General features: G+C 43.0%; 3 protein-coding genes across 3 annotated transcripts; 2 read left to right on the plus strand and 1 right to left on the minus strand.

Annotated features, from left to right (window-relative positions):
• The first annotated feature begins 1,216 nt into the window (after nucleotides 1-1,216).
• On the plus strand, nucleotides 1,217-6,885 carry LOC109426455 (WD repeat-containing protein 19). The gene is made up of 11 exons (XM_062856241.1): nucleotides 1,217-1,621; nucleotides 1,739-1,896; nucleotides 2,351-3,103; nucleotides 3,160-3,640; nucleotides 3,700-3,828; nucleotides 3,883-4,459; nucleotides 4,516-4,798; nucleotides 4,860-6,109; nucleotides 6,171-6,457; nucleotides 6,515-6,591; nucleotides 6,659-6,885. The coding sequence occupies exons 1-11, from the start codon at nucleotides 1,607-1,609 to the stop codon at nucleotides 6,768-6,770; spliced, it is 4,122 nt and encodes a 1,373-aa protein (XP_062712225.1). The 5' UTR covers nucleotides 1,217-1,606; the 3' UTR covers nucleotides 6,771-6,885.
• A 4,317-nt stretch (nucleotides 6,886-11,202) lies between these two features.
• On the plus strand, nucleotides 11,203-11,788 carry LOC109426457 (uncharacterized). Its single transcript, XM_019701977.3, has 2 exons — nucleotides 11,203-11,355; nucleotides 11,415-11,788. The coding sequence occupies exons 1-2, from the start codon at nucleotides 11,335-11,337 to the stop codon at nucleotides 11,730-11,732; spliced, it is 339 nt and encodes a 112-aa protein (XP_019557522.2). The 5' UTR covers nucleotides 11,203-11,334; the 3' UTR covers nucleotides 11,733-11,788.
• A 6,605-nt stretch (nucleotides 11,789-18,393) lies between these two features.
• On the minus strand, nucleotides 18,394-20,360 carry LOC109402147 (immunoglobulin A1 protease autotransporter-like). Its single transcript, XM_062856235.1, has one exon. It carries the CDS (start codon nucleotides 20,343-20,345, stop codon nucleotides 18,453-18,455), a length of 1,893 nt encoding a protein of 630 aa, XP_062712219.1. The 5' UTR covers nucleotides 20,346-20,360; the 3' UTR covers nucleotides 18,394-18,452.
• Nucleotides 20,361-25,624: the final 5,264 nt, after the last annotated feature.

Raw genomic sequence — 25,624 nt, forward strand, 5'->3', positions numbered from 1 at the left:
CCGAGAGAGCACTGATATTTTTGAGATTACTCATGATAGTCCAATTTGGGGGGAAACCTGCAACAACTTGGCTGGCAAACAACGCCTAAAGGTATGCAATTTTGTAAGGAAGTGCAACTTTTTGTAAATTGCCCTCTGAGTATATGTTAAGCTACTCGAAAAAGTATTGTGGAACTGCAAAACATATTAAAATATGCTTTTGATTCTATTTTTTGATTATGTTTTTTTTGGGTTAACACACTGATAAAATACTTTCGTAAAAGCACAACGAATATGCTTCGTAAAAGCAGTTTTCGTAAATTGAAAGCAATTTGCGTAAAATGTATAGTCCATTCGTACCACCACGCTGAAACAGTACAAATGGAGTTGTATCATGTACGAAATCACGAATCCGACAGACGCTAAACTTGCTCATTCGTAGATTTTAGCTCCCGCTTTGTAGAATGAAACAAAACAAACAAATGTCAAACGTTTTTTACTAACCATGCGTAAAAAGAAAAATTCGCTTCGTAGAATGCAACAAAGTTTGGCAGTCATCACTGATGTTTGAGTGGAGCGCAGAGCCAACAAAGCAACCTGTTTTCTTGTGCATATGACGGTGCGTGTGCGAGAAGAGGAAAGGAAGCATGCTCTCAGTTGGAAGTAAAAGTTATTTATAAATTGAATCAGAGTAGAAAGCGTTCTGGTTGTTTCCGAACGGTTTCAACAAGCGCCTACAGATGGATGTCTAGCACTGGTAGGTATCAATCAGAAGATACGTGTTCGGAGCCTGTGAAAACCAAGCTGATATGTATACGCGTGCTATTTTTTTTTTCAACATGATTTATGTTGGTCCGACAAAAAAAGAGACAGAAAAAATCTGTGTTATTGTGTCGGAGTGACCTTTTTTACGAAACGGACTCAGGCACACTACGAATCTTTTCGTTGCAGAAAACAACGAATGGCATTCGTAAACCGTACGAGCGATTTCGTACAATGCAACAAAATATTTTTTCAGTGCATTGATCACGTCAGTGATGAGCGCTGATTCCTATTTCCCTGGTCGATCGATGACCAATGTTCGTTATCCTGGGCGCGTGTGATCAACGGTGGTTAACACAAAAAACAGCAAAGTTCCCCATCATAAAAGGGACTTAGGAAAATGCTGTGCTTGGGTGCTGCGATTGCGGATTAAGTGCGTTTCGGTGCTAGTCTAAGACTAGCGAAGAAAGTCCTTCGAATAACGGCAAGGCGAGGTCAAGCATTCAAATGCCATGTCTTTTATTCAACATGAAGCAGAAGCATTCGCTCAGTGTAGCAAGCGTTCATCCCGGAGTGTGGTTCACCGTGTGACGTTTGGCCCGCATGCTGGTGTGCGGGTTCATTATTTTGCAGCGAAAGCGAATGCAACGCTATTTTTATGATTCCTTTGCGGTACCATAGCAACCTGTCACTGTGGAAAGTGGTAAACAGAAAATTTTCACTAAATCACAAACATTTCGCAGGATTTCTTATGAAAGAAAAGTGGCAGCAGTAAAACCAAATTCTGGAAAATAATGGAAATGGATTCATATTAGGGTTGGATAATCGGAAAGAAACTAGAATAGCACAACGACAGTGAGCTAAGATGAGCGGGGATAAGGTGAGTACCTACTTAATTGTTGATTTCCGTTAGTTTTTGGTGCGTTGTTGTGCTGCTGCGTACGATTGGGGAAGACGCAAATGATCGGTGAAATCGGATTTGAATGATTGATTTTAGGTTTTGTACCGGAACGAGGAACCTCACGGCCAGGGTGATGTGTACTTTCTGTGGCAAACGGGTGGTTCCGCCCAACTTATGGCTTCCACTGGAAGCGATGGAACTGTTGCGGTGTTTAATCGACAGGGTTTACTCGTGGAGAGAATCGTATTGCAGGGGTAAGTGACGGGCTGATTGGTAAGACTCATCGATTTTTTTTTGGGAAATAAGCTCGCAACGTCCAAGAAGCATCAACATGGACTTATTTCAGCTTTCAATTTTTTTTTTTTTCTATTTTTTTATGCACGATGTAAGCATCAAGCTAGGATTAAGTATATACGTCAAGATGTTGATTAATTTTAACGTGTTGTGAAGATGAATGTGTTTATGCTTTGACTTTAATAGAAAATCGCTTAATCTCGGAAAATCAAGGAATCGGTCGAAGATTATTAGTAATCACTATTGATTTAAAAAATAAATTATAATTATTTTAGTTTCATTTCATGTAAATATGTTTGTAAATCACGTGATTTTCAAAACTTGCTTCGATGAAGAAACATGTTCAGATTTACTATTTAAATTCTGTATTACATTACTTATAAGAATCCAATTCAAACGTGTAGTCTTTTTCAGCCTCTGCGCAGGATTTGCATGGGACAAGGATGGAGATGTGCTAGCAATAATCACGCAAAGTTCGCCGCAACTCATCGTGTGGGATTCGAATTCGCAAAAGAAGCAACACGTGGATATTGGATTGCGTGATCCACCGAGTTGTATCATATGGTCCACACGTAATCTGTTGCTCGCAGTTGCCACTTCTAGAGGTAATCTCTCGATATACAATCATGCAACCACAAAAAGGATTCCGATTTTGGGGAAGCATACGAAGCGGATCACCTGTGGGGCCTGGGGTTTCGCAAATTGGGGGTCGGGTAACGTCGGAATGGTACACATTCTGGCTTTGGGCAGCGAAGATAAGACGTTGTCGTTGAGTAATGAGGAAGGTGACACGTTGAGGTCGGTGCAACTGCGAGACAACCCTAGCGATATGCATTTTGCCGAGATGAAAACGGATGAGCGACTTCCGGGTGAGAACACGATAAGTATGATTCTTGGGAAAAGGACTCTGTTTCTGTACCATTTGCCGGAGCCGGATTCTCCGACGGAACTTGGATTTCAGCAACGCTATGGATCACTACTACAGCACAAGTGGTTCGGAGATGGATATGTGCTGCTGGGTTTTAGTTTAGGCCATGTAGTTGCGATATCAACGCATCCTAGAGAAGTAGGTCAGGAGCTCTGGCAGGTTAAGAATCATCGAGATTCTTTGAACAGCATTGCCGTTTGCAAAGATCTGGAACTCATTGCCTCTTGCGGAGATAACAAGTAAGAGCGATTGATATCACTCATCCTGGAATATTTCGTAAGTTTTAAAATTTTAGCATCAAAATTCACTCCATGAGCAATCTCCAGGAGACGGTCAAAATCCTAACACTCCACGATCAGGCAGCCCTGAAGAACATCGAGTGGAGTTCCGATGGACAGCTTCTTGGGGTAACCACATCTCAGGGTGCTATCTGCGTATTCGTAACCAAACTGCACTCGCTGTACGCCGTATCTCCGCCTCGGATAGCACTCCTGTCCAGTTTGGCGGAAGTGGCAATCCATCACTACGCACCGGACAAGATCAAATCCGCTCCGACGATGATCGCTCTGGAGATTGAGCCTTCTTTCCTGGCGGTGGGGCCTTATCATATGGCTTGCGGAATGAATAATCACGTTTGGTTCTACGATTTGGGGCGGACGTTAACCGATAGCCCATTGCTGCTGGGTGATCGTGAGTACATGTCGGAGATCAAGGAGGTGGCGCTGAGCTCCGAGTACTGCGCCGTCCTTTGTGGAGGGCAGATCATGCTGCATCCGGTAGGTCGTTGACTCAAATTAAGAGGACAGAGTAGATAACTTTTTGGTATATTGTGCAGATTGAATCGACTAACGAGGCTACGATGAACCGTGAACCTAAGATATTCCCAGACGAGGTTCGCGGCATGAGTGAATCGGTGATCACTTGCTTAACCCTGACCAATGATTTCCTTTGTTTTGCAACGGATGTAAGTATTGTAATCCACCAATATTGATCTTACGTAATCGTTGTTACCTTCTAGCTCGGAAACATCGTTCACTTCTCGTTGGAACGCTGGTCTACGGTTGTCCAATTCCGGCATCAAGTTGGCATAAAAACCCTACATGCCGACCTGGATGGCACGCGATTGGTATTCATCGATGACCACACCCATGGGTACGTGTACATTTCGGCAACGGAGGAATCGATTCGAATTCCAGATTTTCCCAAGCATGCCGTTGGCGTTCTGTGGGATTTCTCGCATTCGACCGTATTCATTGCGTTCGATCGGAGTAGTTGTGTGACGTATGCTTTGGTGCGGGCTTCGGTACATGGCAAAATAATAGAGAAGGTTGGAGTTACCAGTTTGATCAGCGATCAGATGCCATTGATGTTGTATGATGGCGAACTGTGCCTTCATGGAAGTGGTGGTCGGTTGACGAACATTGTTCTGGATACACACGCGAACAAACCCGGAAGAGATGTGAAGGAACAGCTTAGGGCCGTTCGGTTGATGCGCAAGTACAATGAAGCTTGGGAGTTGTGCAATTTGTTAAACGACGTAGAGGAGTGGAAGGAGCTGGGAAGATCATCCATAGCAGATCTGAATGTTTCGTTTGGTAAGTGTTCAAGAAACTTTTGAAAACCTAAATTTCTATTATAATTCTATGCACAGCGATCAAGGTTTATCGTAACATTGGAGACGTAGCCATGGTGTACGCTCTGGAAGATATAGTACAAATCGAGGACCTCAATACGTTAGCCGGATTTTGTGCCTTACTATTGAATAAGATCGACGAAGCAAAAACACTGTTTGCCAAGAGCGGTAATCCGCAGGAAGCCCTCGAGCTATGCCGAGATCTGCTACAGTGGGAACAGGCAATGGCCCTGGCAGGTTCTCTCGCGCCCGAGCAGTTACCATTCCTGGCGCGAGAGTATGCACAACAGCTGGAATTTACGTAAGTATCATTGAAATCGTAGTTTTAACGAATATCTGTCTATTTGCTCGTTTAATTGTAGAGGAAATTACGCAGAAGCACTTATGAACTTTGAACGTGGCTTAAAAAGCGATATTCTTCCAAGTTCAGATGGAGTTATTGAGCAAGACGTCCTCAGTCAACATTTGAGCTTGTGCAAGGCGGGAATCGCTCGCACTAGCATCAAATGTGGAGACCATCGGCGAGGTGTGCAACTAGCCTTGGAGCTGAATGATAAAGAGCTCTTCAACGAATGCGGTGAAGCTCTGATGACCAATGGCAACCTAAATGAAGCAGCCATCCTTCTCGAAAAGGGAGAAAACTGGGACAAGTGCTGCGAGCTGTATATAAATCTCAAGCAGTGGAAGAAAATCGATCGCATTCTACCGAATGTTACTAGTCTTAAGCTTCATGCTGCATATGCCAAAGCCAAGGAAATGGAAGGACACTACGCGGATGCTATCAACAGTTACCACTTGGCGGGAGATCTAGATAGTGTTGTACGAATTTACCTGGAATACCTCTCCGACCCTCATAGCGCCTCGGAGATTCTCCTAGAGACGCGGTCCGTGGAAGGATCAAAGCTTCTATCCAAATACTTTGAACAGCACGGGGACTACGAGTCAGCCATCCAATTTCTGGTACTTTGCGGTTCCATTTCGGATGCCTTCGCAATCGCTCAAAAGCAGAATAAAATTCGCTACTACGGCGAAGTCTTGGAGCAGAGCTCAAACGCAAAACCCAGTGATTACCTCGTTCTTGCCACGCATTTCGAAAACGAAAAGTATACGCTTCTAGCTGGGAAGTACTATTTCCTAGGTAAAGAATACTCAAAAGCTTTGAAACATCTACTGAAGGCTTCTTCGTTCAGTAACGAAGAGAATACGGCACTTTCGCTAGCTATAGACTGCGTAGCATCTGCCAACGACCAAAAGCTTTCAAACCAGCTGATAGAATACCTACTCGGAGAGACAGACGGAGTCCCCAAGGATCCAAAACTCCTGTTTCGCCTCTACATGGCGAAGAGGCAGTTTAAGGAAGCTGCCAAAGCCGCAATGATAATAGCAAACCAGGAACAGACCGCCGGAAACTACCGGAGTGCTCACGATCTGCTCTTTTCCATGTATCAAGAGCTCAAACGCAACAACCTTACGATAGCGTCCGACATGAAGGCTTCCTTGATGCTGTTGCATCGATATACGTTGGTGAGGACGCATGTCAAACGTGGAAATCACCTGCAGGCCGCTCGGCTACTGCTTCAAGTAGCCAAGAATATCTCACAATTTCCATCACGTAAGTTTGAAGACAATCTCCCATGTAACCCTGGTACACCTAACCAATCCACTCCTCACAGATGTCGTCCCAATTCTGACCTCCACGGTGATCGAGTGTCACCGGACGGGGTTGCGCAAGTCCGCCTTCGAGTACGCTGTGATGTTGATGCGATCGGAGTTTCGCGGACAGATCGATTCGAAGTATGCCAAAAAGATTGAGTCCATTGTGCGCAAGGCTCCACGTGGGCAGCTGGAGGACGAAGGCGCGTACGAATCCAGTCCGTGTCCGGTGTGCGATGCGAATCTCCCGTCGATGGATTTCATATGCGGACAGTGCAAGACGACGCTGCCGATCTGCATTGCTACGGTGGGTGGGATAGGTTATTGGGAGGTATGGCTTCTATAATTGAAGTTCATTTTTCAGGGACAACACATCGTCAAGGATGACGTAGCTGCATGTCCGGAGTGTGATTTTCCCGCCTTGAAAGTGGAAATGATGAAGTATGTTAACTAACTAAATATTAAGTCTCAATTTCATATCTCTCTTCATTTGAATTACTCGTTCCAGAATCCTGGAATCAACAGAGAACCAATGCACAATGTGCGGGGAAGAGATTGACGCAAGCCGTCTAGTGGACATCGACGATATTCAGCCCTACATTGACGGTGCAGCAACGTGATCTCATTGCTTTATCATGGGCGATACTTACTGATGTACCTTTCAATAATGATCAAGTGCGCTTCAAGTGCAAAAAAAAGGGTAATAAACGATCTCTCCTTGATGTAGGAAAACTATTTAATGTGAAATAAGTATTATGCAGTTTAACTTCCCAAGTAACCACGAAGCCGTATATAAGTGCACCAATTTTGCCATATATTCATATTTAAAATTATGTATATAATGCTGCATTACTTTATACACCTCATTGAAGCAATATTAAAGTCGAAAAGGGCCCCACTAAAATCAGATTAGTGCCACATATTGCAGCACGTTGACAGCCATTGCTAAAGTGACATAAATGCATGTGCTGTACATTTGCATTTGCACATGCTTAATACGTGCAACATGAAAAACCAAAACAAAAATCTATTTTTAGCACCGTTTCGTTATCGACGGTACTAATGCCCCCCACATGAATGTTTTAACCATCATTTTTTTGTTGCCGAGTCGGGAGTCGAACCAGAAGTGTTGAAGACCGCTAGATGAGTTCCATACGTGCTGTCGCCTTGGACTGTTTCTGCTGCAGTGATAACAACAGATATTTCGTTAACTAAAAGGAAACTGTTCTTCTGTCTCAATCATTGCTGTAGAGGGCAAAACGACTATGTCATATGTAATAGAATCCCTGTAATTACATTCTGATAAATCACTGAAAAATACATAATGCATTTCAGAATATATTTATTCAATATAAGAAAATTAAAACACCTCTCGCACACAACTCATATGCTAATTGGGGTTTCCAGCATTATTTGCATGCGATAGCAGGTAACAGAAAAGAGAAAAGTCATCTCTAAAAAGGTTTTGCTGAAGAAAGGCGTGGATCGGTGGTTCAAACCGCTTCAAACGGAGATTAAGTTGATCGGGAGCCGAACCAGAAGTGTTGAAAACCGCTAGAGTTGACCGTAAAGTTGTTCACTCTTTTTGATTTCATTTGTTTACCATTAGAGTCAAGCTTTTATAATTGTATTGTTAGAGCAACCTTTGCTAGTTTGTACATTGCATTGATTCAGTTTTTGCAGTGTTGAATTATTGAATTATCGTATATCACCTTTTAATGCACCCTAATGTAAAGAAAAAATGTAATGCATGTAATGTCAATCTAAAGGATTATTGCATGAGAAGTGTGGAATTACTGCATTTTGCATTGCAAAGGTTGATATTCAGTCTAATTCGTGCAATGATATAATGCTTGTGGTTACTTGGGTTTATACTGCGATATCACACTCCAATTTGAGTAATATTTTAGTAAGCGAACATAAATCTTCCCATGTGGGCGCCTCAGCTTGGTCAAATTATTGGGGGGCAACAAGGTGAGCAAAACTTTTTCACGATTTTTTGTATGGATAAATTAAAAAATCGTCTAAGATTGAGAGGCGCCATAAATACCATACATGCCCCCCTATGCTAGTGCATATTTTCTTTTATGTATTACCCAAGTAACCACGAAGCCGTATATAAGTGCACCAATTTTGCCATATATTCATATTTAAAATTATGTATATAATGCTGCATTACTTTATACACCTCATTGAAGCAATATTAAAGTCGAAAAGGGCCCCACTAAAATCAGATTAGTGCCACATATTGCAGCACGTTGACAGCCATTGCTAAAGTGACATAAATGCATGTGCTGTACATTTGCATTTGCACATGCTTAATACGTGCAACATGAAAAACCAAAACAAAAATCTATTTTTAGCACCGTTTCGTTATCGACGGTACTAATGCCCCCCACATGAATGTTTTAACCATCATTTTTTTGTTGCCGAGTCGGGAGTCGAACCAGAAGTGTTGAAGACCGCTAGATGAGTTCCATACGTGCTGTCGCCTTGGACTGTTTCTGCTGCAGTGATAACAACAGATATTTCGTTAACTAAAAGGAAACTGTTCTTCTGTCTCAATCATTGCTGTAGAGGGCAAAACGACTATGTCATATGTAATAGAATCCCTGTAATTACATTCTGATAAATCACTGAAAAATACATAATGCATTTCAGAATATATTTATTCAATATAAGAAAATTAAAACACCTCTCGCACACAACTCATATGCTAATTGGGGTTTCCAGCATTATTTGCATGCGATAGCAGGTAACAGAAAAGAGAAAAGTCATCTCTAAAAAGGTTTTGCTGAAGAAAGGCGTGGATCGGTGGTTCAAACCGCTTCAAACGGAGATTAAGTTGATCGGGAGCCGAACCAGAAGTGTTGAAAACCGCTAGAGTTGACCGTAAAGTTGTTCACTCTTTTTGATTTCATTTGTTTACCATTAGAGTCAAGCTTTTATAATTGTATTGTTAGAGCAACCTTTGCTAGTTTGTACATTGCATTGATTCAGTTTTTGCAGTGTTGAATTATTGAATTATCGTATATCACCTTTTAATGCACCCTAATGTAAAGAAAAAATGTAATGCATGTAATGTCAATCTAAAGGATTATTGCATGAGAAGTGTGGAATTACTGCATTTTGCATTGCAAAGGTTGATATTCAGTCTAATTCGTGCAATGATATAATGCTTGTGGTTACTTGGGTATTTACACATGATCATGAGTATAGATGACCTTGAATTTCGTAGTTGCTACTATTAGTACAAAACTATCGAAATTGAGCAGAGATCCAATGTTTTCTGGAAGTGGACTGGGACCATTTGAACAGGGGGCCTATTCTATGCCGTTTCCGCTGTATCTCAATCAATTTAATTCCAATGGACTTGAATGTTTGTACATGTCAGGGAGTTGCACGTCTTCAACATTTATCTGGCTTTTCCAGAATTTTGAGGTTTCATTTTCCAAAAATCTGGAAGAAACAATTTTATGTGTGACATTTGTAAGGTTTTGTCTGGATTTTGAAAGGTTTTGCACGGAACTTGTAAGGTTTTCCACACGAACCAGATTTTTCCAGACAAAATTAAAATTAAAATATTTAAAACTGAAATATTAATTTTTAAAAATAACTCAATTACATATTGATTTCTACAATACCCATTGAAGAGCCCCCCGTCCGCCGTCGAAAACATAAACAAAACTCTCAAGTTCCAGCTGCAGCACCAAACAAGATTTCCTCTTGCAAAAAAGTCAAGTTTCACCAAAAGTTTCCACGAAATCCCATTGATTTCGGGAGCGTATGTTATCTACATGATGTTGGCATTGAAAGTGCCACGCGGGAAGTGGATTTTCCTAGAGAAGGAAATGACTTTGTAAATTTAATTGGAAAACAAATATTTCCGTAGGGCCGACCTGCCACAAAAAGGGCTTGTTCACAAATGTCATAACGCTTGAGGGGGTGGGTGGGTGTCCTTCATGGTGTTACAGCTCGAACAAAATAAAATTTTCCCCATATAAACAGTGTTACGAAGGGGTGGGGGGGTGTTGAAAACGACCAATTTTAGCGTTATGACATTTGTGAATGAACCCAAAACAAAATTTTTTACGTTTGTTTCTAACATAACCTGTCAGAGAATGCATATTTGTTTCAAAAATGGATTGAATTTGCTTCAAATGTGACGTTCGATTTGCTCCAAACAGTTTTATTTTTGTTGCCAGAACAAATTGCAAATTGACAATTTATTTGAGTTTACCTGAAATATTTTTGATTTTACCTTGCTTTTTTTCTGCGTGCCGTATGAATAAAGTTGAGTAAATACTCTTTACTAAATCTATGTGAAGTCGTGGAGCAAATCTCTGTGAAACTTCACAGAGATCTGAGTAAAGAGTATTTAATCAGCTTTATTCATAAAGTGCCCCGCACAATGCATACGTTTGCGTGTGCGTGACAGTAGTTTGACACATTTCCCATGGGAAAACTGTCAAAAAAACGCAAACCTCGACGGAACGGACGCTATGTGCTCCAGGCTTAAGGCCTATTTTCTCCAGATTTTACAAAATAGACCTGGCGCCCGCCTCAACCTACACGGAGAGACGAAACTACCCAAAAGTGAGTTCTTTCCACTCAACTTCGGGGTTGCGTGCGTCAAGCCACTTTTGAGTTGATGGAATCGATGTTTTTGTTGGGTTGTTCCCGCTTGCTTCCATGTGAAAGGAATACCTAATTTTAGGTTTTTTTCACCCAACCGAAATTTTGACTAGGTTGTATTCACTCAAATTTGAGTACTGTGCTAGAAACTCAGTTTTGGCTTGACGCACTGAACTGCAAAAGTTGGGCTGTTTCTCTCTTCACTCTCTGACAACATTAGAAAGAGCGCATGAAAAGGGAGACGAAAAAGAACTCAAAATTGAGTTTAAAAGTACCTAATTTTGAGTTTTTCAGTATCTCCGTGTAGAGCTTTTATGGAGTATGTCAAAAATCTTATACCAAACGGCATCACTCCCCTTGCATGATGCAACTCCGACAAAAGTACGCGTGAACGCGATCCAAATTATTTATGTTTGGGAAATTGCATCTACCTGCATCGATCGCTGCGCGGTGCTGCAACTGATTGTGCTCTGGCGCATTCCTGTGCTCGATAGAATTAAATTTCTGCTGAATCGGATTTTTTTTTTGATCTGAAGCATCATCTCACCAATGGAAATGGACTCGAAAAAGGTATAATAATCTCTGTTTCTTCCGCATTTACTAAGCTAACGACCAACACTTTTCCTCAGAACAAAACCCCCAAAAAGAAACGCTCGCCGTTGGTCGGTTCGTTGCGCCGACAGCGGGACGAGTTGAAATCGGAATGGATGCGGCTGGAGGGCGATCGCATCCAGCTGGCCGTCCGGCACACCGATCTGCTCAGCCAATGGAATTCGATCTCCGGCTCGTTTGTCGATGCCACCCGCGAACGGGACGAAACGATCGAACGATTGCTACGGGAAGCCGGATTCCCTACGCTCTCGCCCGGTAAGCTGAACAACGAGAAAGAACTGCGGCAGTTGGCATTTGAAACGGCCGAGAAGGCCGTACAGACGGAGCTTTGGTGATTCGATTGGGTCGGAAATTAGCGGTGTATCTCTCTTATCTTGGTTTATTAATGAATAGATGTGGTCGTTCGGATAGTTCAGCGCGAAAATTAGCTCGTGGACTGTATAAATTTAAGAAATAACGCGTCTGTCTCTCGCGACAGCTTTATTGAAACTGAAAAATTGCCTTTTACTTCCGGTTGACAATGGTGTACTCTTCTTTCAAGATAGTGAAACAGGGTTGGGGAAAAATGATACACTGAGAAAAGTTCGTTTACAAATTTAGATTAACATTCACCCCCGGGTGAGGTGGACACCTCAATCTTCCTTCTGCGTCGTCGATTGAACGTTATCGTCGATTGGTAGTACCGCTATTTTGGTTGTTGCCCGACGGTAGATGCCGCTACTGGTGCGCACCGTAACGACTCGTATAATGCCATCCTTCCCAGGGTGCGTGTCGATAATTCTACCAAGCCTCCAACTTTGCGGTGGCGTATGGTCCTCTTGCAGGATAACCAGTAGACCATTTCGTAGTTTGATAGGTTCCTTGAACCACTTGCTTCGTTTTTGGAGAGTGGTTATATATTCGTTGGACCAACGGGTCCAGAAGGACTGTTTCCGCTTCTGAATCAGCTGGTATCGTGACAAAGCTCCATCCTTCAGGTGTTCATAGTTTGGCTCAGCAACAGATGTCAGCTCCCGACCCACCAAGAAGTGGCCAGGACTGAGAGCTTCGTAATCCAACGGATCGTCATTCATTGGGATCAAGGGTCTCGAATTTAGTATTGCTTCGATTTGTATCAAGAGGGTGTTCATTTCTTCGTATGTCAGATGACTTTCTGACAACGATTTGTAGAGATGATTCTTCATGCTCTTCACATTCGATTCCCAAAGGCCTCCTTGGTGAGGAGCCCTTGGAGCGATGAAATGCCAATTGGTACCTCGCTGTTGGCAGAATTCGTTGACCTTTTGCTCCAGGGCTTGGGACTTCAGAAGGTTTTTTAGTTCGATCAGTTCTTTTGCTGCTCCTGTAAAATTAGTACCATTATCTGAGGACAGATCTGATACATTTCCACGTCGTCCGACAAATCTATGGAGTGCGGATAGAAATCCTTCTGTCGTTAGGGATGTCACTAATTCTAGGTGTATAGCCTTAGTGCTCATACACACAAAAAGCGCAACGTAGGCCTTCATTGGACTTCTTCCGCGGCCTTGTTTGAGGAAAAACGGTCCCGCATAGTCTACTCCGCTCCGAGAAAACGGTTGAGCAGCAGTCACTCGAACACTGGGCAAATCACCCATGTACTGGTCAAGCATCTTCGGTTTCATCCTGAAACAGGTTACGCACTTCCGCAATACTCGGTGAATAGTTTGTTTAGCGTTTACTGGCCAATATTTAGCACGCACCGTTGCTAGCAAACCATTCAAGCCCAGATGAAGGTGTTCACGATGCATAGTCTCGATCAAAATTTCCGTGAAGTGGTTCCTTTCAGGCAATATGAAAGGATGCTTCTGGTCCTTAGGAAGGTCAGAGTGCCGAATGCGACCTCCAACTCGCAGCATATCCTCATCAAGCACTGGATTCAAGTTTCGCAACTTCCCCTTAATTGGCTTATTTTTTGCAATACACTCAAATTCTTCAGCATACACCTCGTGTTGCACACATTTCACCATAAGTTTTTGTCCATTGTTCAATTCAGTCAATGTAAGCCGCCGATCGCAACACCTTTCACTCAAGTTTTTCGCTTTGCAATTGTTGATAAAACGTGCAACATAGCCAAACACTCGTTGCAATCGGCGATAATTACTGCAAGCCATAATCACTTTATACGGTTGATTGTCTTGCACTATGGCTGCCATCACATCACAATCTTCTTCTTTATTTTCTTCGGCACCATCTTCAAACTCTGCAGCTGGTGCTTCACCATCATCCTCATTCATTCGTAGAAATCGTGGCCCTTGCCACCACAGATCACTATTCATCAGCTCCTTCGGGAACAAACCCCTGGACACCACGTCCGCAGGGTTCGATTTCGATGACACATGTTTCCAGGTACCGTCGGGTTGAAGTTGATGTATCTTCGTTACACGGTTTCGAACAAATACCGACGTTTCAGGTTTCAGCCGACGTAACCAGCTAATCACGATGCTAGAGTCAGACCAAAGTATCACTTGATCTGACTTCATCTCCAACGCTTCGCATACTGCTTTCATTTGGCGTGCCAGCAACAGAGCAGCACACAATTCAAGGCGGGGGATAGTCATCTCAGCAGGCTCCGCTTCCGGTTTGACATTTCGCTGCAATTCCTTTATTGGTGCTACTCTCGATTTTCCGCAAATCAGCTTCATGTTCGCAGTCCCATCTTCCTTCACACTTCGCATGTAGACGCAGCAACCGTAGGCTACGCCAGACGCGTCTGCGAAACCGTGCAATTCCAGTTTGACAGCATCATCACTTGTCACTCGTCGATCAATTTTTTCAGTGCCGATTTCAGAAAGCTCGGTTCGAAACCGGGTCCACATTTGCAGAGATTCATCCGAAATTTGCTCATCCCATTCTTGCTTATTTCTCCACAGATGCTGCATAAGCAATTTCGGAATCACCACCGTCGGGGCGAGCAGCCCGAGCGGATCGAAAATCTTTGCAGTCTCCGAGAGGATCTGGCGCTTCGTGGGTTTCTTCAAGGTTTCGTTGATCGGTTCAACGCGAAACATGAACTGGTCTTCGGCTGGATTCCAATACAACCCAAGTGTTTTAATGACACCGTTGATGTCGCAATCCTCAAATTCCATCTGTCTTTCTTGAGCTGCAATGGGAATGCCTTCCAGAAGCTTCGGGTGGTTGGCGCACCATTTATGGAGTCCGAACCCACCCCTGTCAAGCAGAGCAATCAAGTCTCTCTGAAGCGCTATCGCCTTTTCCAAGGAATTTGCTCCGGTCAAAACATCATCAATATAGAACGATTTCTTCACCAATCTACTAGCTTCTGGAAAATCGTCGTTCTCATCATCTGCTAGTTGGTTCAACGATCGAGTTGCCAAAAAGGGTGCAGCAGCCGTTCCATAAGTAACCGTCTTGAGTTCGATCTCCCTCAGAGGTTCGGATTCGCTTTTTCGAAACAGGATCCTTTGGAACTTCCTGTCTTGTTCATGCACCAATACCTGGCGGTACATCTTTGGCACATCCGCTGAAAACGTATATTTGAACGAACGGAACCGCAGTATGATGTCGAAGAGACTGCTCTGTACCGTGGGTCCTACCTTCATTACATCGTTTAGTGAAAGTCCAGAATCGCTCTTTGCGGAAGCGTCAAATACAACCCTGAGTTTTGTTGAGGAGCTCTCCATCTTTATGACGCAGTGATGAGGAAGGTAATACACGAATTCCGAATCATCTTTGTGGCTACGTTCAACCTCCACGCAATGGTCCAATGCCAAGTACTCGTCAATAAAGTCATCGTACATTTGTTTCATCTCCGGATTCTTGACCAGCCTACGCTCAAGCAATTCAAATCGTTTTTCCGCTTGCTTCCGGGATTCACCCAAGCTACTGACATTGTCCCGGAAAGGCAGCTTGACAACGTACCTTCCATCCGCATTTCGGGTGTGCGTCTCCAAAAAGTGAGATTCACAATCATCATCTGGACTGGTCGATTCAAACTCCGCTACTTGCTCCTCGATGGTCCAGAAGCGCTTCAGCAACTCTTGTAGATTTTCGTCCGGATCCGTTACGGAGGAAACTTGACAGACCCGCACGGTATGGACGGGTTCGATATCTACGACCGGACCGGCTACGAGCCAACCCAGAAGACTTTCTTGCAGAGTCGGAAGATCATTAGACATTCTGATCTTACCTGTTTGAAGCAAATCATAGAACACTTCCGCACCGATGAGCATGTCGATACGGCTCGGTTCCATGAACGATTTATCGGCTAGCTGCAGCTCGGTTGGGATGGGCCAATTCGAAGCATCGATTCTCACTGCTGGTAGGGTGCTCGTTACACGAGGCACAATCAGGTAGTCTAAGCTGAACTCGAACTCATTCGCTATTGATTTCGCCGTAACCTGGACCTTGAACTTTACTCTGGACTTCATTCCGTTCACTCCGACTACCGGGAATGTTAACGCTACTTTTCGGAAGACACAACAAATCCGCTACACGCTCCGACAGAAAGTTGGCCATTGCACCGGAGTCGAGGAGAGCACGGCACTGATGAGCCACACCGCACACATCAATCACTTGAATCATGGCGGTCGCCAGAAGAATCTGCTTCGTTGCTTCGCGGGGCTGAATCGGGACAATACATTTAGCTGCAGTCAAAGGTTGTTCATCGGACCCTGTCGCTTCTTTCCTGGTGGCGGGTGTTTGTGGAGGATTCGATGTCATAGTTTTGCGCTCTTCTGGATGCATCAAGCTGTGATGTTTCTTGGTACACGATGTACAGGATACATTCACCTTACAGTTCGCCGTTCGATGCCCCCTTTTCAAGCAAGAGAAGCACAGGCCTACTTGCTTCGCTTTATTGTAGCGGCCATCGATGTTCAATTTTTTGAACGTCTCGCACTTTTCAACAGGATGACCCAAGTCGCAAACTGGGCAACTGTCGTCGGATTTTGGTACCACCACTGAATGCGCCTTGCTCGTCATCACAGTGCTCTTGGGTTTCTCGCTCGCTGCTTTGGTCTTCGGGGCACTCGACATCTGTTCACAGCGTTCGAGAACGTAACTCCGTTTGCGAAGAAAAGCGATCGTATCCTTATAGGTAGGCATTTTTCCATGCTCAATGGTTGACTCCCAGCACTTTCTGGTTTCTGGATCCAGCTTCGTGGTCAACAGCGTAATGACGATAACCTCCGACATTCCATCCATTTTTAGCTTATGGAATTCAAGAGAGCCTACCCGTTTCTCGCAATCATCAATCAAGGCTTTTAACTCGTGCGACGATTCTTTGGTCATTTGCTTCAGGCTCAATAGCTTCATCACATGACCATGCAGCACCATCGGAAGGTTTTCGAAACGTTCAGTCAAGATCTTCCAGGCTCCTGCATAGTTGTTGTCGTTAATCGTCTGCTGGTCTATCGCACCTTGAGCTTTGCCTACCAACGCTTTGTCCAAATAATGGAGCTTTGTGGCAGGCGAGTCAGCGACACACTTGTCGACGATATCGCAGAACATTGATTTAAATTTAAACCAATTTTCATATCTTCCGTCGAATGTTGGCAGAGGCGTATTCTGTAACAAAAGGGACGGAACTCGGGACGAGAGATTGACACCACTGCTACTTGCACCCCCGTCCGGTGAAGGCTTTAGCGCTTGCAGTTGCTGCTGTGCCTCAGCCGCCAAGGCAAGGTTGGCCTGCTGATCCTGCTCATACTTTGAAAGCATCTCGCATAATGATATACGAACGAATTCGTACAGCTCCTCGAAGTCGACAAATTGCTGTTCATATTGCTGCCTCTTCGAGGGATCCGCCATGTATATGCGATTTTGAAAATCGTTATACTCCGTATACGCTAAATCTACGGTTTTCAAGTACAAATTCAAAGCATGAATGTTGAACTTACCGTAGTCAAAATCTGCCTCATCGATCGCTTTCCTGATCCGTTCAACCTTGCCCTTGGTTGACAGGCAACACTGGACCAGAGCATCAACGGTCTCCGCCATTTTTGCATCCGCTTCTCGCATCGACTGCCGTTCCTTTTGTTCCTTAACCGTCAACGTTGGAGTATGCGCCACTTTCGCTGTACGCGAAGCAGCCGCCGGTGAAACAGCAAACAGCGACTTTTTTGCACCTGCAGACCGTAACAGCATTCCACTTTTGTTCACTCTTCTTTTCCTGTTTATATCACTTTTCAATATGGCCGTCTTCTTTCCAATCTTTCGATATCACCACCACTCAGAAAACGCCATTTTGTATTTCTCAGCAGCCACTCTTCAAGATGGCCGCCGATCGTTTTTCACACTGGCACTTCGCCCGGAATCGCAACTTCCGGAGGCAATCTTCTCCACAATTTCCAAATCAGAGCAATATTTTCCGGAATGCAGTATTTCTTTCTGATTTACACCCTTCAAATTCACTCTATTCACACCACCGCGTGCTGCAGTTAAATCACTTTCCGCTCAGAGCAATCTTCTCTAGTAATTGGCAATTTGCCTTGGGGCTATGCCCTTCAGAATCACTCCGAAACACCGCGTTTTCGCAACACCTCGTGGTACGATCAAATCACTTTGCCGCTCAGGGCTACTCCTCCGGGTTCCGAATATTCTTTCTGGGGCTACGCCCTCCGGAATCACTAGAATCACTTTCTTCGCAACAGCTCGTGCTACGATCAAAACACTTTGCCACTCAGGGCAATCTTTTCCGGCGATCGCGACCACCGAAAATCACCCGTTCCGCGCACGTTCCGGGATTTTTTCACAGTTCTTCAGCACTAAATCGATATCCGGATCGACATGGACCAAAATGGTCGTTCGGATAGTTCAGCGCGAAAATTAGCTCGTGGACTGTATAAATTTAAGAAATAACGCGTCTGTCTCTCGCGACAGCTTTATTGAAACTGAAAAATTGCCTTTTACTTCCGGTTGACAATGGTGTACTCTTCTTTCAAGATAGTGAAACAGGGATGGGGAAAAATGATACACTGAGAAAAGTTCGTTTACAAATTTAGATTAACAAGATGTATATATTTGTAAAAGCAATATAAAACAAAACCGTTACGAAAAGACATAGTTCTAATTGTTCATTTCACATCCAAACCGGAATTGCTGACGTTTGGGCTGGCGTGGTTCGATTTTCGGCTTCTCCGCTTTTTACGTGTAACGTAGATGGTAACTTCGGTTTCACTGTTGTCTTCGACTCGATATTCGCCGTATTTGTTGGAGTAGACGATGACCTGGGGGGTTTTGCTAAGCTGGGTCTCGGAGATCTCGGAATCTGGAGTAGCCTTAGGCATTTCCGGGAGGGTTTGCTCTGAAACCAGCTCAGATTCTTTCGGTTGGCGAGAGGAGTCGTCCATTGCAGTATGAGGCTCAGCATTACCGGTATCTGCGCTCGAACATGCTTCCGACGAAGGAAGATCCAAAAACTGCTGCTCTTTGGGCTCTCTCACGTGCATCTCAGTTGTTTTGTTCGGCAGATCTTCTCGACATGCTTCTGCCACTTTTGCAGTGACTTCGGTCGCTGTTTTTAGCTCTCTGTTTGATGGTTGTGATGATTCGTTTGACATAGCTTCTTGTGTGGCTTGATTTTCCATTGTTTTATTCTTAATTTCTGCAGAGGTAGAAGATGCATTCTTCGATGGCGGGCTCGGTTTTTTACTTTGCAATGGTGATGTGGATGACTGAACTTCAATTCGAGGTAGGTTTTGTAGGGACTTGTCAGCTGTTTGATCAAACCTGGATGATTCCTTTGATACAGATTTAGGTTCTCGCGTTTCTGATGTATTGCTTCCAATGACGTCAGTGGTTGATACCGAGTTATATGATGGCGCATTTCGTTTGCCAGAGTTACGTCGTTTCCTCGGCGATGACATCTCTACTGATGGCTGGGATGGTTGATTTTCAAGAATCTGTGGTTTAGGGGCAGATTTATTTGATTCATTTAGCGATATATCTGGTACTGGTTGGCCTTCCGTTTTAGCCGTCTCACGGACACGTTTCGAAGTATTCGTATGAATTCCGGCCAATTCATCTTTTGAGTTTGTGTCCTTTGAAGAACTGTTAGATCTCACTCGATCTTTACATTTCGAAACTGTGTCATTCACTTGAACAGGAGTTTTCGCAGCTATTTCGAGTTTTGAAGGTTGATGTTTGTTTTCCTGTGCAAGTCGATCATTCTGAGTCAGACTCTCTGGAACATCTTCAGACGAAGAATCTACTAATATCGGTTCATTCAATTTTGAGTTACTCGCAACTTCCTCCGGATACTTCTCCGAGGAAACTCTAATTTTATCACAGCCCTTCGACTTGAATCCCTTATTGCTACCCACTTCTTTGGAAGCTCTTTCCTCTCGATCAGCCCTCCCTTCAACACAGACCCTCGGTTTCTTACGATCATCCGAGTTGTCCCTTGTCTCGGAATGACGACGCTTCCCGGAAACCTTTTCCGGCGTTCCAAATAACGAATTTTCATCGTCCGTTCCGAACAGTTCCTTCAGTGATTCCTTCCTCGACTTACCCAACGCGTGCTCATCAACAGGATCCTCCCGCGTCGTCGCCAGATCCGGATCCGAAAGCCTCGCTTTCGCGGTCTCCTTCAGTTGCTCATCACGTGCGTCACTGAGCCGCTGAGATTTGCGTCGAGTTGTTTGGACACGGTTTGGGGTGGATGTCTTTAAGTGTTCCGGAGGGGGACGATCATGCTTGGAGGAATCACGCTTCCTTTCACGTCGCGAACTTTTGCCGTCATGTCGTCCTCGATGGTGGTTGCCGCTTCGCGAATGTTTTCGGATAACGGAATCGGACAACTTATCGAGAAGAATTCGGGCTTTGCCATCGCGACGCTTCGGAGTCCTTTCCGGTTTAGTTTCCCGTTTTAGTTTCGGAACGCTAGTGGTTGCTTTCAGTCTTTGAGGAATGTGCGGTTGAAATCTGTGATCGAGAACAAGCAATAATGTTTGAATTAGTGATGGCATGAAGGGCTATTCAAGAATATATTTTCTTAGAACTATTTGCTATACTGTCGGCAACATTTACCCATCTAGCATGCTGTAGAACCTAGAAGGTTCTCTGAGCATTATGGTTATGATGAGACTGATGGAATTAAATTCATAGCAATGCAATTTTGTCGGACCATGTATCATTTGCGTTAGCAACGTAGCTAATATCGATAACAACGAAATGATGTATAAAATGTATAATAAAGCTCATTCTTAATTGTTACAATTGTTACAATACAACATGATGTAAAGGACCTAAAGAGTTCCTGCTTGTTTGGAAAGTTTTGTACGTGGCGTGTTCAACGGTGAGAAGGTCCTTCGTCGAGGAGCTAGAGAACCGTGCTACGGATATTCCGGAAGGTGGAAGCGTAAACGAACAATGGAGCGCCACCAAGAACGCTTTCATCGTCACCGGCAAATATAATTTGAGTGAGCTACGTACCCACACTGAAAACAATCCAAACGTCGTTGTTACGTGAAAACATACGTGGTTTTTGTCCATCGCACTTTTCATGTAGCACTTAAGTGAAATATAGATGGCTGAAAATGAACTCATGAATAATCATTCCACCAGTCGTCCCCGTGATAGCTACGTGAAATTTCACGTAACGACTACTGTAACGGTCAGAACATTCATGACACCGAAACCCCGTCGCAGATTCAACCCTGTACCAACACCACGATTCCCTGTACTGCGAGATACTCTCTCTGATGCCGATGATATGGATTCGTTTGAGTATTATGAGGAAATAGATGAGCCACGCCGGAGAGATTCAAGATCAGTTTCGTGTTTTGTTGATAAGGGATAGCTGTTTATTGATCGTTTATGTTGTAATTTAAATCGTTAAATAAAGTTTAGTTTTGTCCTAATTGTGGACTGTTGCAGCTTGGGGGCTCAACCGGGATCGAATCCCTTATGTGCTAAATTAAAATAAGAATCATGGCTCAACAACACGCATCATCTACACCAGTGGCTGATGGAGCATTCTACAATCACCATCCTAATGGTTGGCACTATGTTCGTTCTTCTCATTGGAAAAGCTACATAAGTGCACCAACTTTTGATGGAAATGTCTTCAGAAATCCCGCTCCAGAGTTTGTCATGGACTACGAATGTTTTGTGATGACACACGCAGCAACGCATTTCCTTACTGAAGAATTAAAATGTTCAGTGTTTCTTGCGAGTCTCTCGAACGATGCCAAAGTTTGGGCGAAAGTATTCGGTCGTCGATATCAAACCTACGAAGCATTGAAAACGTCCTTCCTTCGAAGGTTCTGGGGGCATGATATCCAGTGGCGCATTCGGGATGAATTCGCGTACGGTTCTTACCATCAGAGAGGTGCAGTATCGAAGATGGGAAAATACTTCATTGGAATTCTCCGCAGAGTGTCATATCTGCCACAACCGCCTTCAGAGCAAGAGTTCATAGAATATCTGTGCGCATTTTCCATTCCATCTGCAACAGCAGATGAAGTGTTTGTCGTCGATCGAGGATGCGTACCTGCTTCTAATCCATCGTGACCGAACTATTAACTACTCCGCTCAGCTATACAAACTGCGGCAGCAAAGAAAGAATGAGCAGAACAATGGTCGCACGCCAACCGAAAGCGATTGTTATAACTGCTGTGGAAGTAATGGTGATGCTGAATCGACTTCAAAATCAACTGACTCATCTGATGACCAGCCTCGTCGTCTAGGAGGGGGAGATGTAACGGTCAGAACATTCATGACACCGAAACCCCGTCGCAGATTCAACCCTGTACCAACACCACGATTCCCTGTACTGCGAGATACTCTCTCTGATGCCGATGATATGGATTCGTTTGAGTATTATGAGGAAATAGATGAGCCACGCCGGAGAGATTCAAGATCAGTTTCGTGTTTTGTTGATAAGGGATAGCTGTTTATTGATCGTTTATGTTGTAATTTAAATCGTTAAATAAAGTTTAGTTTTGTCCTAATTGTGGACTGTTACACTACGGACTTTTTCTGTACCTTTTACAGAGGGCAACTATAAACTTAAAGTATTATTATTTCAGTAATTTTTATCAAAAATATATGAAGGAATCGCGGGATTGATACCGTGGCCGTACCAAATTCCAAACACTTTTTGGGATTTCTAACTCCGCATCCACGTCATTCAAAACAAACAGCGTGAACGGGTTTTAATATCGCTACGAAGTGTTGGAAGTAGGTGTGGTCACTATATCAATTTTGTGAACAACAATAAAAGTAATAACTTGATCATATCAATTCCATGTTTATTCATTATAATTGAAACACGGTTGAACACGAACGAGATCACTTTCGGTCAGCTAGTTTTTTTTTCATCAAGCTCGATTGTAATTTTGCTGCATAAATGCCGATGACAATCCACGTTCACCATTCCTGGAAAAGCACTAACAATGATTGATTATCAAATATTTCAATATTTCTGATATTGACTACTTACAGTTGTTTAAAACGCAAAATAATTGGTAACAAAAGTAGATTTATTGTCAACTGCCGCCATCTTGCCGATCGTTTGGGCTCCAGGCTGCCCAGACAATGGACTTATCCACCGATGAACCGAATTCATCGCGGTCCGAGAATTTTGACACTAGAGCGGGGCCATTCCCAATCAGAATCGTTAAATTCTGATTGGAACGGCCCCGCTCTAGTGTCAAAATTCTCGGACCGCGATGAATTCGGTTCATCGGTGGATAAGTCCATTGTGGATGAACTCAGAAGGCTGTCACAATGAAATGAACAGGTTACGTGAAATTTCACGTAAGGGATACCGGGTACCAGAGTGAATGCAACAGGGGTTTCATTTGATAATCATCAATTATTCGGTAACTGTTACCTTCGTCAGGTGAACTAAAGAAAATGAACGCATTTTCGGTGCTACGTGATTTTTCACGTAACTTTGACGTTTGGATTTTTTAGAGTGAAAGAAAGCAAAGCAGTGGATCACAGATGATACCTGGAGGAAGATAGACGAGCGAAGAAACGTCAAAGCCGCGATAGAGAGAGCGAAAACACAACAAGCCAAACCCATAGCCCTTCAACGCTAATCGGCTCTCGAGAAGTGCTACATAAATACATTTGCATCCATACAATTTGGAATGAATTCCTTTCCAACAATTTCCTACACCTAACCAAGCGAGCCACATCATAAAACCCCAATCAAATTCGAATAATCATGACCTACCACAATAAAATAGGACCCACAATTATTTATTTTATGAACGTAGAGCAGAGTGACAATATTTATCAGCATAAATAACGAAGCAAAAGCTAGGCGGTTGAGTAGGACTCGACTGACTTTGAGCATCATGATAAAATAAACAATCTGAAGCGACACCCGACACAAACCATACCAATAGCTAAGCACTATCGATCTGCTTAGCATTCTAAAAGTAACACTAGTTTACAGCATTTTTGAACTCGGTAAGCTAATGATCATTTTTGGTGTAGAATCATGCCCTGAGTTCGAAAACGCGAAGGAAAAAAATTACAGTAGAGCGGAAATTTTTTCGACTTTCCATACAAGGTTGATGATTTGAAATCGATTTTTGTTCTATTTTTAAGCGAAGTCGCTCACTTCACACATCTCATTCTCCGTAATCAATGCTCCAATTGAGCTGAAATTTTTACTGTAACTCGCCTACATATGATATGTCAAATAAACGTCGAGAAAAAAAATTAAGTTGGTTTTTTCTTATTAAAAAAAATACATTTCTTCAAAAAAAATTGGGAATTTTGCTAAAATTTAAGGAGATTGTCCCTAAAAGTCGCCAATATCTTGAATTTCATCAATCTGATGCAAAACCTGTATTCAGATGTTCGAATGGTATAGTATTAAGCTTTTAATTTATGGAAAAAGATTTAAAATTGGTTGAACAAAACGCAATATATTTGAATTTTAGTAAATTACATATTTTGAAAAGTTGCAAAACTCGATATTGAGCTAAAACTCAAAAACTGTTCTACTTAAAATTTTTTGAAGGTCGGTTTCGAAATCAGCACTAAATTGTGCTTCAAAAATTTTGGTCGTTGACAGAAGTTCACGACTTTCGTTTTATTTTGTAAACTTGTGTAATTAAAACCCATCATTGAACTTGATCTTGAAATTAGGTCGGACGGTCAACAGGATCGTGCAAAATATGAAATGTAGACGTAATTCTGTACATAATCGAATCATGTAGCTAGAGAAACTGCTCAAATTCAGGAAGATCCATCAGGTAGATCATTCCTTTCCGGAATGATTCTGCAGCCATAGGTAATCCTTGCGCCGATGGTGGTTTTATTTTTATCATCATCATCATAATCATCCACACTGTATACCTCCCGAATAAGTATTGTCGGGCCGCCACCAAACCGGACGACGCACAACCAAGTCGCGACGCGACTCAACTCGCGACGTTTTTGAATCATTTCATCCTGATGAAAGATTTTCCAGAATGAAAATCTTTGATCATGATGATTACACTATTCGATGGGCATCACTGCAATTTGCCTTGAAACATAGTAGCCATGATTTATATGTGATTTGGCGCTATGTGCCGTAATGTTCCCTGCTGGGAAGTTTCTGCATTTGGATAAATAAAAATCGATAACTAAGTAATGAGGCGTCCGATTTGAATGTGGTCTTCGGCAAAGTTGTAGCTGTTAGAGTAGCCTAGGAGTACCAAGGGTCAACTAACACTCTAGGGCAGCGTTTCTCAAACTATGGGTCGCGACCCACTGGTGGGTCGCGGGCTGATTTTTGGTGGGTCGCGAAGGCTTGGGCAATATTGTAATAAAAGTCTTAATTATCTTATGTCAGCTAGCCATTGTTTAATGTACAAATACGCCCTTGGAAAATCGACAGTTATTTTTAGAAGTGCGATGTCTCTTTCTGTGTTATGAAATCATTGTCAGTTAGATATTTACATACCTACCAAGTTCAGCAGTTAAAATATCAAAAAAAAAAAATGATTTATCAAAAACCATCAGAAAATTACCAAACTTCGACAAACCTAAACTTTACCGAACTTAAGTAAAGGTTAACTTCGGAAAAATTCTGAGGGGTATCGATAATCCGAACTTTCACAGAAATCAGAACAACTGAAAAATGATTGCAATGAAAATATAAATATAATAAGTGTGTCTGACCATCCAGCAGAAATATAATTCTGAAAATTCAACTTGATGTCTCATTTTGTCATTGTGTAGTAGATTTCAAAGTTCTGCAGAATTACAAAACTGCTACTACATCTTCAAAGAATTT

The sequence above is a fragment of the Aedes albopictus genome, chromosome 3 (genome assembly GCF_035046485.1).
Source record: "Aedes albopictus strain Foshan chromosome 3, AalbF5, whole genome shotgun sequence".
In the NCBI taxonomy this organism is placed as follows: Eukaryota; Metazoa; Arthropoda; class Insecta; order Diptera; family Culicidae; genus Aedes; species Aedes albopictus.

Bases quoted from the DNA above. Each gene is read 5' to 3' on its own strand.
- LOC109426455 (XM_062856241.1), top strand. The intron at 3,641-3,699 runs GTAGGTCGTTGA...TATATTGTGCAG, and splicing joins GGCAGATCATGCTGCATCCG to ATTGAATCGACTAACGAGGC. The intron at 4,799-4,859 runs GTAAGTATCATT...GTTTAATTGTAG, and splicing joins GCACAACAGCTGGAATTTAC to AGGAAATTACGCAGAAGCAC.
- LOC109402147 (XM_062856235.1), bottom strand. From the start codon at position 20,345: ATGCCATCACTAATTCAAACATTATTGCTTGTTCTCGATCACAGATTT.
- LOC109426457 (XM_019701977.3), top strand. From the start codon at position 11,335: ATGGAAATGGACTCGAAAAAG. The intron at 11,356-11,414 runs GTATAATAATCT...ACTTTTCCTCAG, and splicing joins TGGAAATGGACTCGAAAAAG to AACAAAACCCCCAAAAAGAA.